Source organism: Phyllopteryx taeniolatus, chromosome 17 (assembly GCF_024500385.1).
Source record: "Phyllopteryx taeniolatus isolate TA_2022b chromosome 17, UOR_Ptae_1.2, whole genome shotgun sequence".
In the NCBI taxonomy this organism is placed as follows: Eukaryota; Metazoa; Chordata; class Actinopteri; order Syngnathiformes; family Syngnathidae; genus Phyllopteryx; species Phyllopteryx taeniolatus.
The window spans coordinates 16137156-16156889 of record NC_084518.1 but is presented as its reverse complement, the minus strand read 5'-3'; the positions used below and the strand labels follow the sequence as shown (position 1 = coordinate 16156889).

Below are 19734 nucleotides of genomic sequence, written 5' to 3'. Positions count from 1 at the left end.
TCATAACCAATCCTATTTTGCCTTGTCCTATACTATCTTATCCTAGCCTAGGCTATCCTATCCTGTTCTATCATGCCTATCCTCTCCTGTCCTGTGCTTCACTGTCCTGACCCAGCCTAACCTGTGATATCCTATCCTAGGCTATCCTAGCCTGTCCTGTCCTATACTATTGTATGCGGTCCTGGCCTAGCCCATCCTATCATATCCTAGTCTCTAATCCTGACAAGGTATAATATTATCATAGATTCTTATCATGTTTGTTTATATTTTGTATCCTGTTATGTTCATTTCAGTTCCATTTTATACAGAGATTTGTTTTAAATGTTGTTTACCACATAGAATGTCACGGGTCACTTTTAAGCCATCTCCCCGGGCGCTTCAGCTGCCCCCTGCTCCAGTGTGTTCCACTAACATGTATGTGTTCACTGTGATGGGTTAAATGCAGAGAACAAATTTCGTGTGCATGCATGCATGTTCATGACAATAAAAGACGATTCTTCTTCTTCTTCAAATGTTTTTGGCTTCACTTACTTTATCCTCATGGGATGACTTGATTTGATTAAGGGAGTTTTCCTGTGAGCGCTTTTAATAAGAAACCATGCTGAAGGTCATTGTAGATATTGGTTGGCTCGTTTCATCTCCAGTGATGACAAACATGAGGCTAAAAGTCTGTCTCCGCACACAACAGTGTTGACATGGGGACGATTATTACATCACAGTCCGGAGACAAAAGAATACATTCAGCTTAACCTAAAATAACACAAACGTCAGCTGCTGCGGTGCAGGCGCCACGCTTTCATCACTGTGGCCAATCAAATGGCCGCAAAATTATTGTCCTCGTAAAAACCTAATTCCGGAACAGTGGCTGGATTTAAATTCTCCCTGTGGATGATAAACTTTCAATTGCAAGTGATCAGGTAAACAACACTATCATTTGTGAGTGTTCGATAGTCTTTTCTTTGTCACATTTTATTCCGTTTGTGTTCAGTGAGCTCCATGGTGTTCCACATGAGATGCTTGAGTCTAAATATAGCAGAGGAGTCTTAAAACAAAAAGAAAGCGAGGGAACACTAACCTCTACCGCTTTTTCTCCTCTTTTTCCGCCAATTAGGAGGCGGCCCTGCGTCTCCGGGAAACCTGAAACCATGACAACAGCCGGTTGCTATTTCCAACTCGGCCCCCGAGCGCCACCTGCTGCCGACGAGCTGGACGCGCACCCCGTCACGTGCTAGGACAGGCGACGAGTGGGTTTATTATGGAGGTTTTGTTATGGAATACAACACGATGTAAGTCACATTATTTGAAAAAAATATATATATATCTATATCCGGGTTGGATGTGCACCATTAAGAGGCGTGGCCTAGTGAGTGACCTCAGGATCTGGATCGGGGTTACCCATTTGTTTGATTCGCTTGTAGCCTGGTGTAAATGTATTCATTTTAGGAGTCCCCCATGACCCCACGACCACCAAAAAAACTCACTCAGTAGCGCCCCCTGGAAAGTTAGAATCGTTTCCCCTGACATCAGTTTCACCGATCAATACGAAATTCGGCGGACATGTCTATCACGACACAACAGAGGATAAATTCTCAAGGGCCCATGCCTGAAATTGAACAGAAAGTCGGGCATTTTTGGTTTGAAGTAAAGATTGATAATGAAAAGGGAAGGTGATGGCCCATTCGTTCTCAGAGAATTTACGCCCGGCACCAGTTTTATCGATCAACACAAAATTCGTTGGACATGATGACCCTAACCAGTTGTACAAAAAAAGTCTCGAAGACCCATGCCTGCAATTGAACAGAAGGTCAAAGTCATTTTGGTTTGAAGCAAAGTTTGATCATTTTGAGAATTCCCCAATGAAAAAGGGCATTCGATTAATTATTATTGGAAAAATTCACCCCGAAAAAAAACTAGCCCCCAGTTTCACCAAGCGACAGAAAAATTCCGCATGTACGTCTATCATAACCTCGAAATTGAACTGGAAATCATCAGTTTTGGTTTGAAGTAGCCATTTTGGGCTGATTCCAGGGCTCATATTTTGACTTCTACTGGAAAAGTGACACAATTTGAAAAGGGGCATTTTTAGTACTGTAACCAAGCATATCCATCAGATAAAGCTATACTTAGCATCCACTTTTTAGGAGAGATGACTTTTGAGGGGCGCGGGTGACTTCAGTGAAATCCCAGTCAAAGCTCCAGCAAATACATCTGTCCGTTTAATCAGTCTTCATCGTTCCCTCCATGGAGTTTCAGGCTATCAATAGAAAGGCGAGGCATTTAGCACGGCGAGAATGTAGGTCATGTGGAGAGGTGCTTGTCATTTGAACCTACAGAGTTCCACGAAATGCAAACCGAGTTCAAACTGTTGTCGACTGTCATAACAAATCAAGAAGTCGTTTCTGCTGTCTGTTGACAAGTGGCATGCTAAAGCTACAAACAATGCTAACGACAAAGCAACGCAGTGAGGCCCTATTAACCTCACTTTTACCAGAAAGCTTGAGGCTAACGTTAGCGCTAACGTCGCCATGTTTCCCAGTAAGGTACAGTAAAAGCTCCAGCTTTGAAGTGAAGACATTTCCACTATTTGTGTCCTCCTCCAGTCCTCTAGGTGGCGATAATGCTCATTATGAAGTGGGTGCCAAGCTGGATCGTTTTATTACCTGATCGATCTGCTGCTTCACCGCCCCACTCAGGCCCCAATGCAAGTGGACTGTAACAGTGAAAAGTGAAAATAAAAATCAATGTATTTTATATTTGTCTTTACAATGTAAATACTTTATATTAGAATCGTTTTTAATTTATTAACAATTGGGGTTTATCATTAGTACAACGGTACCTTGACTTACAAGGGACCCGTTTTACGATTTTTTTGAGCTATGAGCCGTCGCTTCGTCGATTTGAAAAAAAGTTTTGTCATGTGTTTTTTTCTATGAAGAATAATAGCACTCTACAGTATAAAAGTAGTACGTAATAAAAATATACAATTGTAACATACATACAATGTAAATAAATGAACAGTTTGTGCATCATGATTTCATGCTTTAATTCATTGTGCGTCTCCTTTGGGTGTGCATGCCTTAGCCACCAGGGAGCACTACAATTCACGCATACTACACCTACATTTTATAATGAAACAGGATCACAAGTGAACTAATATTAGTCGTTTTCTCAGCGGGGTCGGTCTCTGATTACTTGTTTTTTCCTCGGGCACGGCGGTGTCTTAAAAATCAAATTAGAGGTACAAAATGGGGCCAGAGACACCCCCCCACAGATCATTTCACTCAAGTACTACTGTCAGTTTATACTGACAGTTTTAACAAATACGACAAAAAGTAAGTTGGGGAGCAATTGTAAACATTCCCTTTAATGGTTGAGCTGAACCAATCACTTTGTGCGATGGTTTATTACCTGCTGTTCTTAAAAATATAACCGAAAATATAAATCAAATGGCCGGGTGACCTTTATTGTTGTTTGAAGGTTCACCGATGACTGTCTACGATGGAGTGCGGCCTAAACCATCAATCCAAAACTATATTCATAAATCATATCTTCATCCCTAATATTGTGTGGGCTTTAAGCGTGCTCATGGCACACTGTTACATGGCCACGTGTGCGTCATTAAAGGGGCAGGGCCTCTGCTGGTGAGCGCCGTCAGATGGTGACGTCATCACATGGAGCGAGCCTGCCAGACGCTTGTTTTGAGAGAGAAAGAGAGAGAGAGAGAGAGAGAGAGAGAAAGACAGAAAGAGAGAAAGAGAGACGAGAAAAAGGGTGAAGGAAAGGGGGGCTCCAAGCGGAAGAAAAACACCGCACGTCAATCGATTGATTATCCTGCTTTTCCTGTATACACATTAATTATTTTTAAAATTTTCAATAATGTCCACCCCGGCGAGGAGACGTCTTATGAGGGATTTTAAAAGGTACCGCAGTCCTTTCTTATCCCTTCTGTGTGTATGTCTTAGCAGGGTTAGCCGACGAAGCTAATGCCAGCTAACATAGTTTAGCTAGCGCTACCGGCGAACAGACCGAACGCAGGGTGGTTTTTATCACGCGAAATGTCTTCTTTTGGCGATAAACTACTGCGTTTGGTGCTGTATTGGTAGTGACACTTGAAATTATCCACTCAGTTTTAACCGAACGGAGCTGTTTTGGGGACGCCGCTGGTTAGCATTTGTGTGCCAGTTTGTCGTTGTTTCGTGATGAGATGACCATTACAGGAACTACCAACCGAAACAAGTTGAATTGCTCGCAAAACTAACAAAATGGGATTATGTCTGCTGTCCTGTCCGACGACAAGCAGCATTCAGTGCCACAACATTACATTTTAATGGTAATATTGGGTAGCAGTGTGTCTTACAGGATAGATTTCGTGAGGGGTTTCTTGCTTTTAAAACGGCTGAGAGTGTCAATGGTTGTTATATGGTTAGTATTTACAATCCCCAATCTGCTGCCACGCTCCATATGTCATCCTTGCGTGTGTTTTAATGCAATTTTGGGCAGAAATGTGGCTCCCAGGTTGGATTACCTGAGGGTTTGTGTTTTTTTTCCTGAATCTCTCCAATGGGATCCATCGCCACCCTTGTGTGTTAGGAGTTGAATCGAATAGTTAACTAGTCGACCGATCGACTATCCTTTGCATTGACGTTTAAAGCTTGAAGTCAACTAATCATTTTTGGCATCTAGTCTTCCAATCGGACAATTTACAGAGGACTTTCAACTCGCCTGTCTGTTGCCCTCTCAGGACTATAACAAGTAACACGACGTTTCTGAAAAAGAATAGTGTGTCAAAATGCTGATTCTGATTGGAACTTCACGTCACAAAAACCTGAGTACAACACCAAGAACAATAATAATAAAAGAAATTGGAGAAATTGAGTTTTTGGTGTCGAAAAAAGTGGCTCCATCCAATGAAGCTCCATCTTGATCACCAAAATGTTATGTCCAGTAATGCGTGGACATTAACTGAGTGATAATGGGAACAAGAAACACCAACCAACATGATCCATAGTACTGTCACTTTCAAAATATACAAGTCCATTCTCAATTACAATACAAGTAAATTTTTTTTATTTTTTATTTTTATTTTTTAAATAACCCTGCCTACAATGTCCCGTCTTACAATACTATGCTTTGAAACACATGGTGAAACTGAGCAACATGCAAACTACCACTAATTACAACAACTACATTCAACGTATGGTGAGTTGTATATTTAATAATTTGTTTTTATTTGTTTCTATGCCAGTCAGTCGAAATATGTCTTTACGTGAAAATGGCCAGCGGCGAAAAAAGGTTTAGGGACTGCCGTACTGTGCTGAAAAAAATAATGGTGTCATTGATTAATCAAGGTTGACTTGACTTTCAACACATTAGCATCGACAACAACAAAATTCTAGTCGTTCAACCGCTCGATTGTTGGGTTGTGTATTTTTTATGTGTAATAATACAAGTAGGCTGTCCTGCAAGACTCCACAGTGCCGCCAAGGGAGCACAGAGAAGTGAAAGTAAAAATCTGTTATATATTTTTTTGTGTAACTGACTAGCCAATTGGCTAGCTAACTTAAAAATAAACAGTCTATCGGTCCAGATGGCATAAAAAATGAACATAGACTTAGAACATTCTGTAACATGTCTGCTTGATGCTGTTCCACTCCAGGTTTGCAGGGGGAGTAATGGTTTCTTCATTTTTGTGGTAATCAGTCATGTAATTTTAGTAACATCCTGCTAACTCAAACCTCACACTTGACTTGCTTGGAGAGTCATACATTTGAGTGTTTTATCATATTATTTGGTATTTTTACACATGCATGACATCGGTATCCCCAATACCTAACCCGCGGCCATGCTCCATATGCCATCACCATGTGTGTGTATTGTGTTGTGAGGATGCTGATAGTATTGTGGAAGGCCGCTGAAGCAAGAGGACACCAGATTAGGTGTCGTGTAACCCTATGCTCATCCCCAGGTGCTAAAGCGTATCCTGCTGAAGCACGGTCAACAATGGCAACATTCCTGGATTGGCCTGTGTGTGTATGTGTGCACACACAACACACAGGTGACTGGTTTCACTCTCCACGTAGCTCACAAAGTCAGCCTCAGTAGAGTAGAATCAACCTAAAGTCTGTTTTAGCTCACCACAGCATTAGATACACTTAGTCCATGTCCGAATTGTATTTGGAGGTTCTCCCCATAGGAAAAAAATATACATTTTTATTCAGTAGTGAAGAAATGTGCATATACATGCATCTCACTCAACAGCAACATTCTACAGCCAGGTTGGCATTGCAAACGAGAATCTGTTCTCAATTGCCTTCCCTGGATAAATAAAGGTTAAAGCAATGCCAATAAATAAAATGACATCTTGCGTGATGTCAAATTTGATAAGGAACATTTTATTTCAATTAAATATGCGAAAATGTACATTTTACCCTCTTAATTTGATAGTTTGTTAGCTTTACTTTGTAATCCTTCATTTTGTGGACGAGCACAGTGTCTGTCTGCCAGAGAAGATCTCGATAGAGCTTATGGTTAATGAGGTTAATTGCAGTGCGTCAGCGTTCACACACACACACACACACAGATGGACCTGGCGTCTAAATTCTGATCAGAGCTCTTATTAATCCGACGCTTGACCTAATCCATGGTGTTGCGGTCGCTGTGGCGATTTAACATCAGGTGTTCAAGATTAAGAATTTTTTCTCACAAAAATGTATGATTTTTATGGTAAAAACACAACTTTATTCAGCAGATTAAAACAAAATTATTGAAATGATTTTATTCTCTTTAGAGTATAACCGGTTTCGCAAAAATATGACTTTTTATGAGGTTACCAGTTTGTTTTTGTAAAATAATGACTTTATTCTTGTTAGATTACGTTTCTCTCGGAAGAAATACAACTTTACTCACTTAGGAGTGTTACTTCTTTCCTAATTATTTTCCGTAATAAAACATGACTCTATTCCTGTAAGATTACAAGTTTTCCCCCCTGAAAAAAATACTTATTTATTCTCGACAAAATAGAACATAATTCCTATAATATTACCATTTTTTCCTGAAAATAATCTATATTTATTCATATAATATTACGGCTTTATTCTTATATTTTATGACTTGATTCTTGATTCACTTCGCCGTGCTTGCTCACGGTGGACCAAGTCGGCCACGCATGCGCCACTGTGGGTGGTGAGCCCAAAATTCCCCCGCCGCGGCAGCCGGCCATTGGCCCGGGGCGAGAAGGCTGCCTGGCCGCCGAGGGCTGCCTCTCCGGTGACCGCGAAAGCGTGCACATCACTTGGTAGGAACCAGAGAGCTAGCGCTTAGACAAATTTGGCAAACTGGACAAAATGATCCAGCTGAGGATTTTTTCGTAGGTTTTTAATTTATTATAATTTGTTTGGGTGTTTTCGGCCTTGGGTTCTTCTTTTGGTTGTCTGTTTCGGCCAAGAATATTCATTTTGGTGCATCACTAATTTTCAACATTTCTCTGGGAAAAATGACTTTATTCTCGTAAGATTACAACTTTTTTTATTGTAAGAGTGCAATTTTTCTCTTAAGCCAGATGACTTTATTCCCATAAGAATACAACTTTTCTATTGTAGAAAACTACAACTTTATTCTTGAAAGATTCAAAAAAATTTCTTTGAGGACTTTTTCACAAAGATTTTACTTTATTTACGTAAGAATATGACTTTTTTCTTGATTAAAAAAAGATGACTTCTCAAATTATTATTTTTTTCCCTGGAAAATTAAAACTTTATCCTCGATTCATGAGAGTATACTTAATGAATAAGACGTTTTCTTAATGAATTGGAGACTCTAAATTGTCCGTAGGTGTGAATGTGAATGTGAATGGTTGTTTGTTTGTATGTGCCCTGCGATTGGCTGGCAACCAGTTCAGGGTGTACCCCGCCTCCTGCCCGATGATAGCTGGGATAGGCTCCAGCACGCCCGCGACCCTAGTGAGGAGAAGCGGCTCAGAAAATGGATGGATGTTTTCTTGGAAAAAATTTTTTTTTTCTTGGAAAAATACAACTTTATTCTTCAAGTAGTACAACTTTTAAATTTAATGAATTGGACTTTTTCTTGGAAAATTTATTTTTTCCTTGAAAGAATACAACTTAATTCTCTCTCACGACTTTTTTTTGGTGGGGGGGGGGGGAATACCCCCAAAAAAAAATTTAATACCTTTTTTTTTTTTCTTGAAAAATATCTTTATTCTCATAAGATTACAGCTTTTTTCTCAAAACCAAACATCAAATGTGGGCGCCCTGGTCTTTGGGGAAGCCGTAAGTGACGGATGGCTTCCTCGCAATCCATTTTAGCTCCATTTTGACTCCTTTGATTGACTCCTGTTGTGACATTTTAACGCCGACGTTCACGTCTTTTGTTTGTCCCCTGCAGACTTCAAGAGGACCCTCCCACCGGCGTGAGCGGAGCGCCTTCGGAGAACAATATCATGCTTTGGAATGCTGTCATTTTTGGGTGAGTCACACTCGTGTTCTGCACCGCCCTGCATTCTTTTTTTCCCTTGTTGTTGTTTCACCCAGCCGGCAACCCCAGCTTCTAATAATAAATACTAATTATGTCATAGTGGATGCGCCTTGTTTTCACAGTCAACATAGAAATAAAGCAGCAGAGGTTGGACTTCCGTCACATGCAGCGTTATTGATGAGAATGACTGATTTCTTTTGTCTTCACAGGCCCGTGGGCACGCCATTTGAAGATGGTGAGTTCCTTCATTTTGTGCCCTTTCATTGACAAATGTGTCGAGAAATTAATGTTTGAAGAAATGTATCATTTGGAAAAATTAACCATCAAGTGAGTCACTGAGAACAAGAGTTGGCTCGCTCCATATTTGTAATTTTTAAGTTCGGTGCAGAAATTAATCGATAGAAGGCATTGCTTTCAGACTTTGCAGACTACTGGTCTGAATCAAGGTTAGGTTCCAATTTTTACATGTAATGGGCAGTCCATTGTTGCTCTCAACACCTTTTTTTGGGCTTGGGTGTGTTATTTATCTTTCATGAAGTATTGATAGATTTGACAGATGTTTGGACTTAGACCACTGTTGAATTAAACCTTTAATGGCCGCCTTTGGGCGGCATTTATAAAAGTCACTGTCCCACAAAATGAAAACTGGAGTTAGCCCACACTAGTTCTCAGTGGCTCAATTATTCTTGTAAGATTACCACTTTTCTCTTAAAGTAAAATTTTTGTTCCCGTAAAACTTTTCACAATAAAATTTGACTTTATTCTTGTAAGATTGAGTTTTCTCCCCTGAAAAGTATGGCTTTATTCCTGTAAAGATTGACTTTTTTCACAATAAAATATTTTTTTGTCATCAAACTGACTTTTTACGAAATAAATTATTTTGGGAAAAAATATTACTTTAAACTGGTAAGATTACAACTTAATACTCATAAGATTGTGATTTTCTTTTTTAACTTTTTTTTTGTCTAGTAAGACTGACTGTTTTAATTTAAAAAAAATAATAATTATTGGAAAAATACAACTTTTGTCTCTTTGCCGTGTTTTTCTTTCTGAAAAATGTCAACTTTATTCTCGATAGATTCTGACTTCTTTCATTCATGATAATAATTATTGAAAATTATGACTTAACTAAATTGCAGCTTTTCTCTTGACTTTTTCTCTATCAATAATGTCTGTATTGGAAAGAAAAATTTCAAATCTTGTATGTCTCTGCAGGAACGTTTAAGCTTCTGATCGAGTTTTCAGAGGAGTACCCTAACAAGCCTCCCACGGTTCGCTTTGTCTCCAGAATGTTTCACCCCAATGGTAAGATGATGCTCAACACATTAAGTATTTTTATTAAATGTATTTTGTAATTCACTAGTTAAAAGAACTTTTTTCATTCTTATTTTTTTCTTTACGTAGTCTGCCTTTTTTCCTCAAAATATGGCCTTTTCCCCTCCAAAATGGCACTTTATGCTCAGAAAACGGCACCTTTATTCTTGACTACAAGACTACAACTTTTACTTAAATAAAAAAGTATTAAACTTTATCCCTAAATGTAAAGTTTTCTTGAAAAAAAAAGACTGTTCTCGAAAGATGACTTTTTTCTCTCAGGTTTTTGGCCAATATGATATGACAATTTTTTTTCTAACGGGTGTGACTGTATTGACATAAAATCACACCTTTTTTCTCAAATCTACGACTTTATTCTCATTACGATTTTTTTTGTCACGAGAAATATAACTGTTTCCTCATAAGATTGGGACTTTTTTCTTAAAGAATGATGATTTTATTCTCGTAAGAATTGTTTTTTTTTTAAACCACAACATTGTGCTATTTTTCTAAAAACATACTATATGACTTCATTCTTGAATTTTCTAGAATAATAACTTTTTTCTCCCATTATAACACCTGCGTTGTGAAAAGTTGTGGTTTTTTTGTTGCTGTGTTCCTATAGTGTACGCAGATGGCAGTATATGTTTAGATATCCTCCAGAACCGCTGGAGCCCCACGTATGACGTCTCGTCCATACTCACCTCCATCCAGGTGGGTGCTGTCCTCCATCAGACACACCGACCGACTAATTCAGGGGTGTCGCACCCATTTTCATTGCAGGCCACATCATAGTTGTGCTTTCCCTCAAACTAATGTAATGACTGTAAAAATCATATACAGTGGTACCTTGACTTACGAGTGCCCCAACGTACAAGTTTTGAACCATCGCATGTTTATTTTTTTAATTAATTTTTAAAACTTTGCAGAAACATGTGGACAGACAATACAGTAATACTCACAGGCATATATTCTTTGTGATCAGTGAAAAATGACTAATTACTGCAATTTGCTGAGCAGTTGTGAGCATCTTCTTCATGTTTCCATGTACATTATACTGGACCCTGTTGGCCAAGGCACACAATGAATTAATCATGATGCTCAACTGTTGTTTAGATTAGTGATGTACCGAAATATAAAGTCTTGGCCGAAACCACAAATGAGGAAACAAAAGGAAACAAAACACCAAAATAAATGCCACTTATTAGTAAATTTGCATGTATGACCCACTGTGTACTAACCTCACTAAAAATCCTAATCTCAATTTTCTCATCAATGTTATATATCACAATATGAAACAAATCAATGTTTTTTTTTTCATATCTTCAATGTTAGCTGTTACTCTTAGTTGTATTATTACATACGTTTAAAAAAAAAAAAAAGGTTTATTTTGGACAGGCTCGGACCTATTAATGGTATTTCCATTTGTTTCAACGGGAACAGATGATTTGAGTTACAAGCACAGTCAAAACAAATTAAACTCAACATCTCCAGGCACCACTGTATTTTTGACATTGAATTTTAAATCAGAAGTCATGGAAAATAGTGACAAGCAAATACTATTGTTCAATTTATGTTGAAGGGATTTGGTGAAAAATACAATGAAAAGTGAAGACAATTTGTGATTTTGCTACTGATTTTACACCAAAATGAGAAGAAAAATACAAAGAACCTTAAAGTAGACACCTTTTGTTGCTTTAGTGGGCCACAAGAAAATGACGGGCCTTGACCGCCTTCTCCCACGCTAATGAACTAATCAAATTTTTTTTCCCTTCCCAAGTCGTTGCTCGACGAGCCCAACCCCAACAGCCCGGCCAACAGTCAGGCGGCGCAGCTCTACCAGGAGAACAAGCGTGAATACGAGAAACGAGTGACAGCCATTGTGGAGCAGAGCTGGGTGGACGTGTGAGACCCAAACCCTCACTTCTTCCCACTCCCACTCGTTCATTTTACCTCGTGTGTGTGTGTGTGTGTGCGCACGCGTGTGGAGATGCGCATATCACAAGAACTCAACAAGTGCCACTCTGCAAAAAAAAAAAAAAGAAAGAACTGCGGACATTATATCAAGGGAGTGAGGAGGAATCGTTTTTGTTTTCTTTTAATTAGAATTTTTATAATTGCATGTTGTGAAATAAGTTATTGCTAACAGAACTTGTAATATATCTGTGGGTATTTTGTTTGATTGGTAAGCTGTCACTGTGCTGCTGCTTGGTTTGTTTGGAAATGGCAGTTTCATGACCAAAACTTTTAATTTTTGTATTCTTTCTTTTCCCTCCCTAACGGGGTTTTTCAAAAAAGCCTTTTGATTGGATATAGTCTTCTTTTTTGAATCTCTAAAGAACAATCTATTATTTTAAGATTAGTCTCACGATGGCGGAGGTTTTTCCTCCCCCGACATAGAAGAAGCAGCGCGTCGAAGGACAAAGTGCGGTGAGTCAGGCACAGTTTGTATTCAGGAGGGAAATTTCTTCTTGGACATTGTCGGATGTAAAAAGACTGAAATACTAAAAAAGCTGTCACTTCCTATATCCAAATGAAAAAGACAACAAAAAGAAAAAGACTGGCCTTGTGGCATCATGTATGTAGGATTTGTTCAGAATGAGCAGAAGGGATGTGTTACATTTGTCAAAGAAAGAGGTATACTTATAACAATATACGGTATAAAAAACGTAATAAATTTTTTTTCAGACGGCTTGGGTGCGTTTGCTTGACGTGCTCGTGTAGCGAAATGAATTTTGTTTTTACACCCTCATGAAGACAAGCTAGATAAAGTGGATGCAAGGGTTGAGTTCTTACAGTAATAAAACTAAATGTGTGAGAATTAAGTTGTAGGAAAAATTGCAATGAGAACAAAGTCTGGCAAAATAATTGTATTTTACATCAAATTAGTTAAAAACTACACAAAACATTTGAGAAAAGTTAATCTTACCACAATGATATATTTTATCCACCAAAAAAAAAAAGAAGTTGTGCATGACTAGTTGTAGTTTTGTATTTTCTCAAAAACATCCCAGTTATGAGTCACATTTTTCCCCAAGAAAAAAAAGGGGGGGGCACTCCCTTTTTTCTGAGTGGGTGTGTCCATCCCTGGTTCCGCTCATTACTGAGCAGGCATCTTACTTTGAACTAAAGAGATGAGACTGCTGAATCATCTTTCATTTATTTAAAAATGACACTATAAAACACTGTAAAACGCCCACATTGCTGACATCATACATTGATTCATTAAAAAAAAAAAGTCTATTGATGAGAATGCACATAAACGTGGTCACACAAGCACAGCCTGTATATTCCCAAGAGTAAGAAGAGGAATCCATCATCTGCCCTATAAATCACAAGAACACTCGAGTCATTGGATATTTTACATAATATATTTAGTATTTTAATATGCATACTGGATTGTACCTGCTGCTGCTTTATGATCTCATCTCTTGTCTTGAAGACGGGTGCGTCCTCCACCTCAATGCCCTCGGCCATTTCCTTCACTTTGTCCAGGAGCTCTGTGCTATACCTTACCTCAGAAAAAAAAATACTCAATTTAATTCATGGATGTATTTGTTGTTTTCTGTCCAGAGGCGCGATGCCTGCCACAAAACACAGCAAACCCTCATTTTAAGTATTATCTGGCCCATCTTTGTGCTGCACATGCCACAAAATGAAAAAAAAACAACATTCAAATTACTTTTTAAAATTCATTATTTAAAGTACATAAGCTTCATGCTCTTCCCACACAAAAACAATTTAAAAAACAATTGTATTCATTATACCGGTGTTCAATCCCTGGCCCCGCCTGTGTGGAGTTTGCATGTTCTCCCCGTGCCTGCGTGGGTTTTCTCCGGGCATTCCGGTTTCCTCCCACATCCCAAAACATGCATTAATTGGAGACTAAATTGCCCGTAGGTGTGAATGTGTGTGCAAATGGTTGTTTGTATGTGCCCTGCGATTGGCTGGCAACCAGTTCAGGGTGTACCCAGCCTCCTGCCCGATGATAGCTGGGATAGGCTCCAGCACGCCCGTGACCCTAGTGAGGAGAAGCGGCTCGGAAGATGGATGGATGTATTCATTATTTTAGGTAGTCATTTTTATGTCCAGGAACTTTGTTGTACCTTCCATAAAACATACACAACAACCCTTAACTCAATAATTTTTATGTCAAGGAGCTTCATGATGACTGCCACAAAACACATTCCAAAAATTCCCTAATTATTTTCAATTCTGTAGTTGATTTGTTATTCATTATTGATTGGAATTCTGGCGCCAATCAGGGGGCAGTAGGGAGTCCAGGACGTGGCGTCGTTACGGTGGTGGACCACGAAGAAGACTACTCCCCCTTATAATAAATAGTCAATGTGGAAGTGGCCCAAAGAAAGAAGAGTGAAGCATGTTGGAACATATTTAATATCTTAGTCTTAATTTATAAACCATTAAAGGGTTGCATTTGTTTAAAAAAAAAAAAAAGACTGTTTAAAGACGATAATTGTTTAAAGACTAACAAACATTCGTAAACCGGTCCAAAACGCCGACTCGTTATGTTCAACAAGCGAAATAGTATATAATATAATCCGCATAACTACGGAATACTATTGTATTGTCGATAGAGTTCTAACGTTATTTTTGTATACCGGCAGCCGAGGAATACGTTGTTGGCCCACACCATCGACAGCGAAAGCAGCTGGTCCATTTGCAGCTCGCTCTCGAACTCGCTCATATTCCGCAGTATGAATTCCCTCCTGGGCACCCAATGCTTGTCGCTCTCCCAGTGTCCCCGGAACGTCTCCACTTGGTCGGCCACGGCACGGTTTTGCCGGATAAAATCGTTGACGTCCGCGGAGGACATCTTCCTGCTCCCTCATGCGGTTTTAAGAAGCTCGAAACTCGAGTACACACAGTCGGCGGAAAGGAAGGCGGTATCCGGTTTGGGCAAGCGTAACCAAGATGTTGTTTTCCACCATGCACGTTGGGACACAGCAACACACACTGGTGGGTGTAAGTACTGCTCTTTCGGTGCATTTTATGTTCCTTCTAAAATGTCACCCGAAAGCCCAATATCATCATTTTTTTTGTCAGTAGTATATATAGATCAAAATCCACTAATGTATATTTAATAAAATAATATATAACATTTCCAATATAAAATAAAAAATGGCTGGGTAGATGATATATATATATATATATATATATATATATATATATATATATATATATATATATATATATGTAAAAAAGTGAAAGGAGGGGGAGGTATACTTATACAATGAATAATTTTTTTAAAAATCTTTAAAATAATGTCCGACTGGTTAGCACATCTGCCTCACAGTTCTGAGCAGCCGAGTTCAAATCCAGCCTTGCCTGTGTGGAGTATGCATGTTCTCCCCCCGTGCCTGTATGGGTTGACTCCGGTTTCCTCCCACATCCCAAAAACTAACATTGTAGTTTAATTGAAGACTCTAAATTGCCCATAAGTGTAAATGTGAGTGCGAAATGGTTGTTTGTTTACTATATATGCCGTGTGATTGGCTGGCGACCAATTCAGGTGTAACCCGCCTCGTGACCATAGTCAGCTGGGATAGGCTTCAGCATTCCATAATTATTATTATTATTGTTGTTTTTGTTGTTGTCCATCCATCCATTTTTCATACCCCTTATCCTCACTAGGGTCGGGGGCGTGCTGGAGCCTATCCCAGCTATCTTCGGGCGAGAGGCGGGGTACACCCTGAACTGGTCCCCAGCCAATCGCAGGGCACATATAAACAAACAACCATTCGGGATTTGGGATTGGGATTGGGATTTGAACCCCGGTCCTCAGAAATGTGAGCCAGATGTGCTAACCAGTCGGCCGCCTTGCCGCCATTTTGTTGTATTATTGCAAAAACTAAAAAGCCATTACACAGTTAACCATTGTCAAATAAAAAAATAAAACAAAACTACTCACACTCCGAAGATGCCTGACAGGAAGGTGTTTGCAGGGCAATGCTATCACCAAGTGGACCTTTATATCGTACAGCTTGAAATGTTGTTTTTTAAGCGCATTTGCTAAAATGACTTTGTGTGCTACAAAAAAAAAAAAAAGCCCCCCAAAAAATCTAAGCATTCTTGTGGTGTTAATCATTGCACTTGCTGAGCTGAGATCTCCTGAGATTTTCTCTGCATCATCACAGCTGTTCCTAATATTTTGTAGGGTGCCAAGGACGAGAGCGACGGTAAATACATCATAGCATACCAGCATGGCGGATGTCATCGGAGCAATCTGATTGGATGCTTGTCCAGCTTTGGCCTTTCCCAAGGTGAAATATGGACATAAAATTAACACATTACATATTTCTAATGTAACACGTCATTGTGACTGCAAAACCTTAGAGGACTGTGGGAGGGCATACATACTGTGGATATAAAAAGTCTCCACACCCCTGTTCAAATGCCAGGTTTTTGTGGTATTAAAAAAAAGAGAAAAGAAAAGATTAGTAATTTCACAATCTTTTCCACAATGAACTATAATTAAAGTTAACTTTGAAATCAATTTTAAAATCATGCCTCTAATTAACCCCAAATAAAGTTCAGATGTTCTAGTGGGCTTTTCTGGATATTTGTGTAGTCACATTTTACAACACAAGACATGGTTCCCAGAAAGTTTCCACAGCAGGAAAAAATGTCAGGAAAAGCCTACTAAAGAAGCTGATCTTTAGTTAGGGTTATTCAGAGGCACTTTAAATGGTGGCGCGTGTGTCTGACTCCACTTTAGCATGAATTTGAATTTGCTATATGTTAATTCTGAACACAGCCACATCCCGAATTTGTAACTTGAGTAACTGCAACTAAGTAGCTGTAACTCAAGGAACCCCCCCCCCCCCCCAAAAAAAAAGGAAAAGCTTACTAAAACATCTGAACTTTATTTGTGGATAGTCAAAAGCACTTTAAATAGTGGCAGGTGTGTGTTAACTCCCGTTAAATGAGTTTGAATGTGATTGGTTAATTCTGAACACAGCCACACCTGTAACTAAGTAATCAAGGCAATGTAAAGTAAGCAAATAAGTCAGGAAAAGAACATCTGAACTTAATTTGAGGTTAATCAAAGGCACTTTAAATATTGGCTGGCGTGTGCTGCCATCCATTTAACATGAGTTTGAATGTGACTGGTTCATTCTGAACACAGCCAAATCCCCAGTTTGTAAGTGAGTAACTGTAACTAAGTAACCGTAATGGTAAATAAGCAACTGTTAGAAGTAACTAAAGCAAGTTAAGCAAAAAGAAAAAAAGTCAGGAAAACCCTACTATAACATCTGAACTTTATTTAGGGTTAATCAGAGGCACTTTAAATGGGGACAGGTGTGTGCTGACTCCCATTTAACATGAGCTTGAAAGGGACTGGTTAATTCTAAACACATCCACGTCCCCAGTTATGAGGGTGTACACATTTTTGCAACTACATTATTATGCAATATTTTATTTATGCTCTGTATTTGGTTATAGAACCTAGCTTAAAAATAAACATAAATAGTAAAAATACTAATACAATAAACATGGACAATTTATAATTTTGAATGGCACAAATGGACACGTAGCAAATAATTACGACAAGGAAAAATGTTAGGAAATATACGAACAAATATGTATTTTTTAGTAGGCATGAATAGATTTTTACTGTAAAAATATATAATTCTAACAATTATACATGGATTATATATGACAAATATGGAACATTTTGTTCCACTATACAGTATGACGTACTTGACTGGAAGTACCGTCGCTTTCCAGTAGGTCGCGCTCGCACCTCAGCCTCGGCGTGACGAGGAAGTGCAACAACCGTGCTGCCCAATTCAAAGTACGCCATAAATATGGCGCCAAAAGAGTTTTCAAGCAGAGGTTCCCCTGCTCCATTCCTCCTCAACATTTGTTTAGTCTCTCTCTTTTTTTAAGGAGGAGCGTGCAGGTCTGCCGGACGGAGGGGGACGTTTGTCTTGTGCACAGCCGCGTCCAGCACCGTGCGGCCCGGCCAGAGAGGGACGAGGAGGAGGTGGTAGCAGCCTGGTAGTGTGTTTTGGAAGAAGAAGAAGAAGAAGAAGAGAGGTGGACGATTGCGAAACAAACTGGATTGTAATCTTTTGGAGGACATCCATTTTTTCCCAATCCATTTTGGGACGCTGGTGTGTTTTCGTGCAAAAAAAAAAAATCAAAAAAATAAAAAATGCGACATGCTTTTTTCCAGTGAGCGGCATGTCGCGCGCCGCAAGCCGCTCGTCGCGCACTGAAAGGCGGCTTCGGCGACACCCCGGCCCCTCGGCTCCGTGACCCGAAGCTCCTCCATCGCACTTTTTTCCCCCTCATTTTTTTGGGGGTGGATTTTCTTTGGAATTCTTGTTGTTGTGTGCTTTTTTTTTTAAGCTGTCAAGGTGGGTGGGAGGGGGAAGGGTCCTGTCAACCCAACGTGGAAGTTAACCCAGAGGAACAACATTTACATGTGCTTGGATCCCGATGGTCTCCTAATCGGTGGGACCCCCTCCCCAGCAGAACAAGGTAAACACCCCGTTATCATGAAATTATATTACAATTAGTATTACAGTATATGAATACAGTGAGTTTGGTGGTTCTGATGCAGCACTTTGGCATCCGTAGTACGTGTGTGTGATGGAAATAACACGTTTAAAGAGGAAATGCACATGTTGGTAGTACGCAGGCGCGTCGGAACCCCGCCGCAGAACAAGGTAAACACCCCCTTTTTTATTAAATTACATAATAATTAATATTATAATAGCAAATGCATACAATGATATGAGAAGCGGTTCGATTTGCGCTTTAGTAGTTCCGATGCGGCACTTTGTTATAAATTACAGTTGATATAATATTAAAGTACTCATAGTGACGTCATGAAAACGGTTGCGGTCCACTTTGTGGGTCTGTTGGCATCCTCCGTGTGTGCATGATGGAAGTTACACGGTTAAATAGGAAACGCACATGTCCAGTAGTGCGCAGGCGCGCGGTGGCAAGTGTCTCTGGGTGGTGGAGGGTGCGAAAATGGCAACAAATTGTGCACGATTCGCAGTGGCGTGCGACACAAACTTGCTGGTAGTGAACCGGATGCGGTGAGCATGCGCATTTGAGGGAGCGGTAGTGGGTGTTTGAGAAGTGCACCTTCACAGCCCTCGGAGGAATTGCAGGTTCTTATGCACAGAGGAGGGAGGGGCTGGCGGTGCAGTTTTGCTTTTAGGAAGGCAGAGCACGCCACCACACACACTACGACACGCGCGCGCGCGCACACACATACACGCACACACAAAAGCTAGGAATTAGAGCAACCCCTCTACCCGCACCACCTCCTCCTGCTGCTTCTTCGTGCTGTGCAGATCTAGCAGGCTTTGGAGGAAGAGGAAGAGGAGGAAGAGGAGGAGAGAGGGTGGTGTTGTTGTGGGGAGGCTGGTGGGTGTTTACCTCCGGTTCTTCTGTGGAAGTGACTGCAGCACCTTTTCCACGTCAACAGAGCGACAGCAGCCAAAATGACCAATGGATTGGAATGCATGGTTTTGGTAGTTAATACAGAGCAAGGGTGTGTGAAGGCAAAGCAGAAGTGGGCAACATTTGGCTTGGTAGGCCATGTGTGGTTCTTTGGTGGCACCAGGTTAGGGTTTGAAAGTAGGGTTTCAAGGCAGGATTTGGGTTTTAATGCAGTGTTAGGGTTTCAAACAAGGGTAAGGGTTTCTAAGAAGGGTTTCAAGCCTGGGTTTGGGTTTCAGAAAAAGGTTATGGTTTTAAATTGGAGTTTCAAGCTAGGGTTAAATGTTCAAGCCTGGTTTGATGTTGCAAAAAAAAGGGGCAGGGTTTCAAATTTGCCTTTCAAAGAAGGGATTGGGTTTCAAATGAGGGTTATAAGCAAGGGTCACGTTTTAAAACTCTGGTTAGGGCTTCAAGCCAGGATTAAGCTTCCACAGTAGTGTTTCA

At 39.9% G+C, this 19734-nt stretch overlaps 3 protein-coding genes across 4 annotated transcripts in view; 2 read left to right on the top strand and 1 right to left on the bottom strand.

The window, feature by feature from the left end:
• The first annotated feature begins 3685 nt into the window (after positions 1-3685).
• ube2b (ubiquitin-conjugating enzyme E2B (RAD6 homolog)) lies at positions 3686-12496 on the top strand. 2 transcript variants are annotated; one of them, XM_061751987.1, is made up of 7 exons: positions 3686-3920; positions 5966-6055; positions 8401-8481; positions 8700-8725; positions 9706-9795; positions 10430-10518; positions 11585-12496. In XM_061751987.1, the coding sequence occupies exons 2-7, from the start codon at positions 6033-6035 to the stop codon at positions 11711-11713; spliced, it is 438 nt and encodes a 145-aa protein (XP_061607971.1). In that variant the 5' UTR covers positions 3686-3920; positions 5966-6032; the 3' UTR covers positions 11714-12496. The 2 variants fall into 2 exon arrangements, with proteins under 2 accessions (XP_061607971.1, XP_061607970.1); XM_061751986.1 differs by lacking the exon at positions 5966-6055 and having other exon boundaries at positions 3690-3920.
• Positions 12497-12948: 452 nt separating this feature from the next.
• cdkn2aipnl (CDKN2A interacting protein N-terminal like) lies at positions 12949-14715 on the bottom strand. The gene is made up of 3 exons (XM_061751988.1): positions 14427-14715; positions 13210-13315; positions 12949-13129 (listed from the first exon to the last, which is right to left on the bottom strand). Exons 1-3 carry the CDS (start codon positions 14639-14641, stop codon positions 13121-13123), a joined length of 330 nt encoding a protein of 109 aa, XP_061607972.1. The 5' UTR covers positions 14642-14715; the 3' UTR covers positions 12949-13120.
• Positions 14716-17573: 2858 nt separating this feature from the next.
• The window catches only part of jade2 (jade family PHD finger 2), a 61868-nt gene continuing 59707 nt past the window's right edge, over positions 17574-19734 (top strand). The window contains 1 exon segment of the mRNA XM_061751527.1: positions 17574-18315. The gene's annotated coding sequence lies outside the window, so the exon portion shown is untranslated.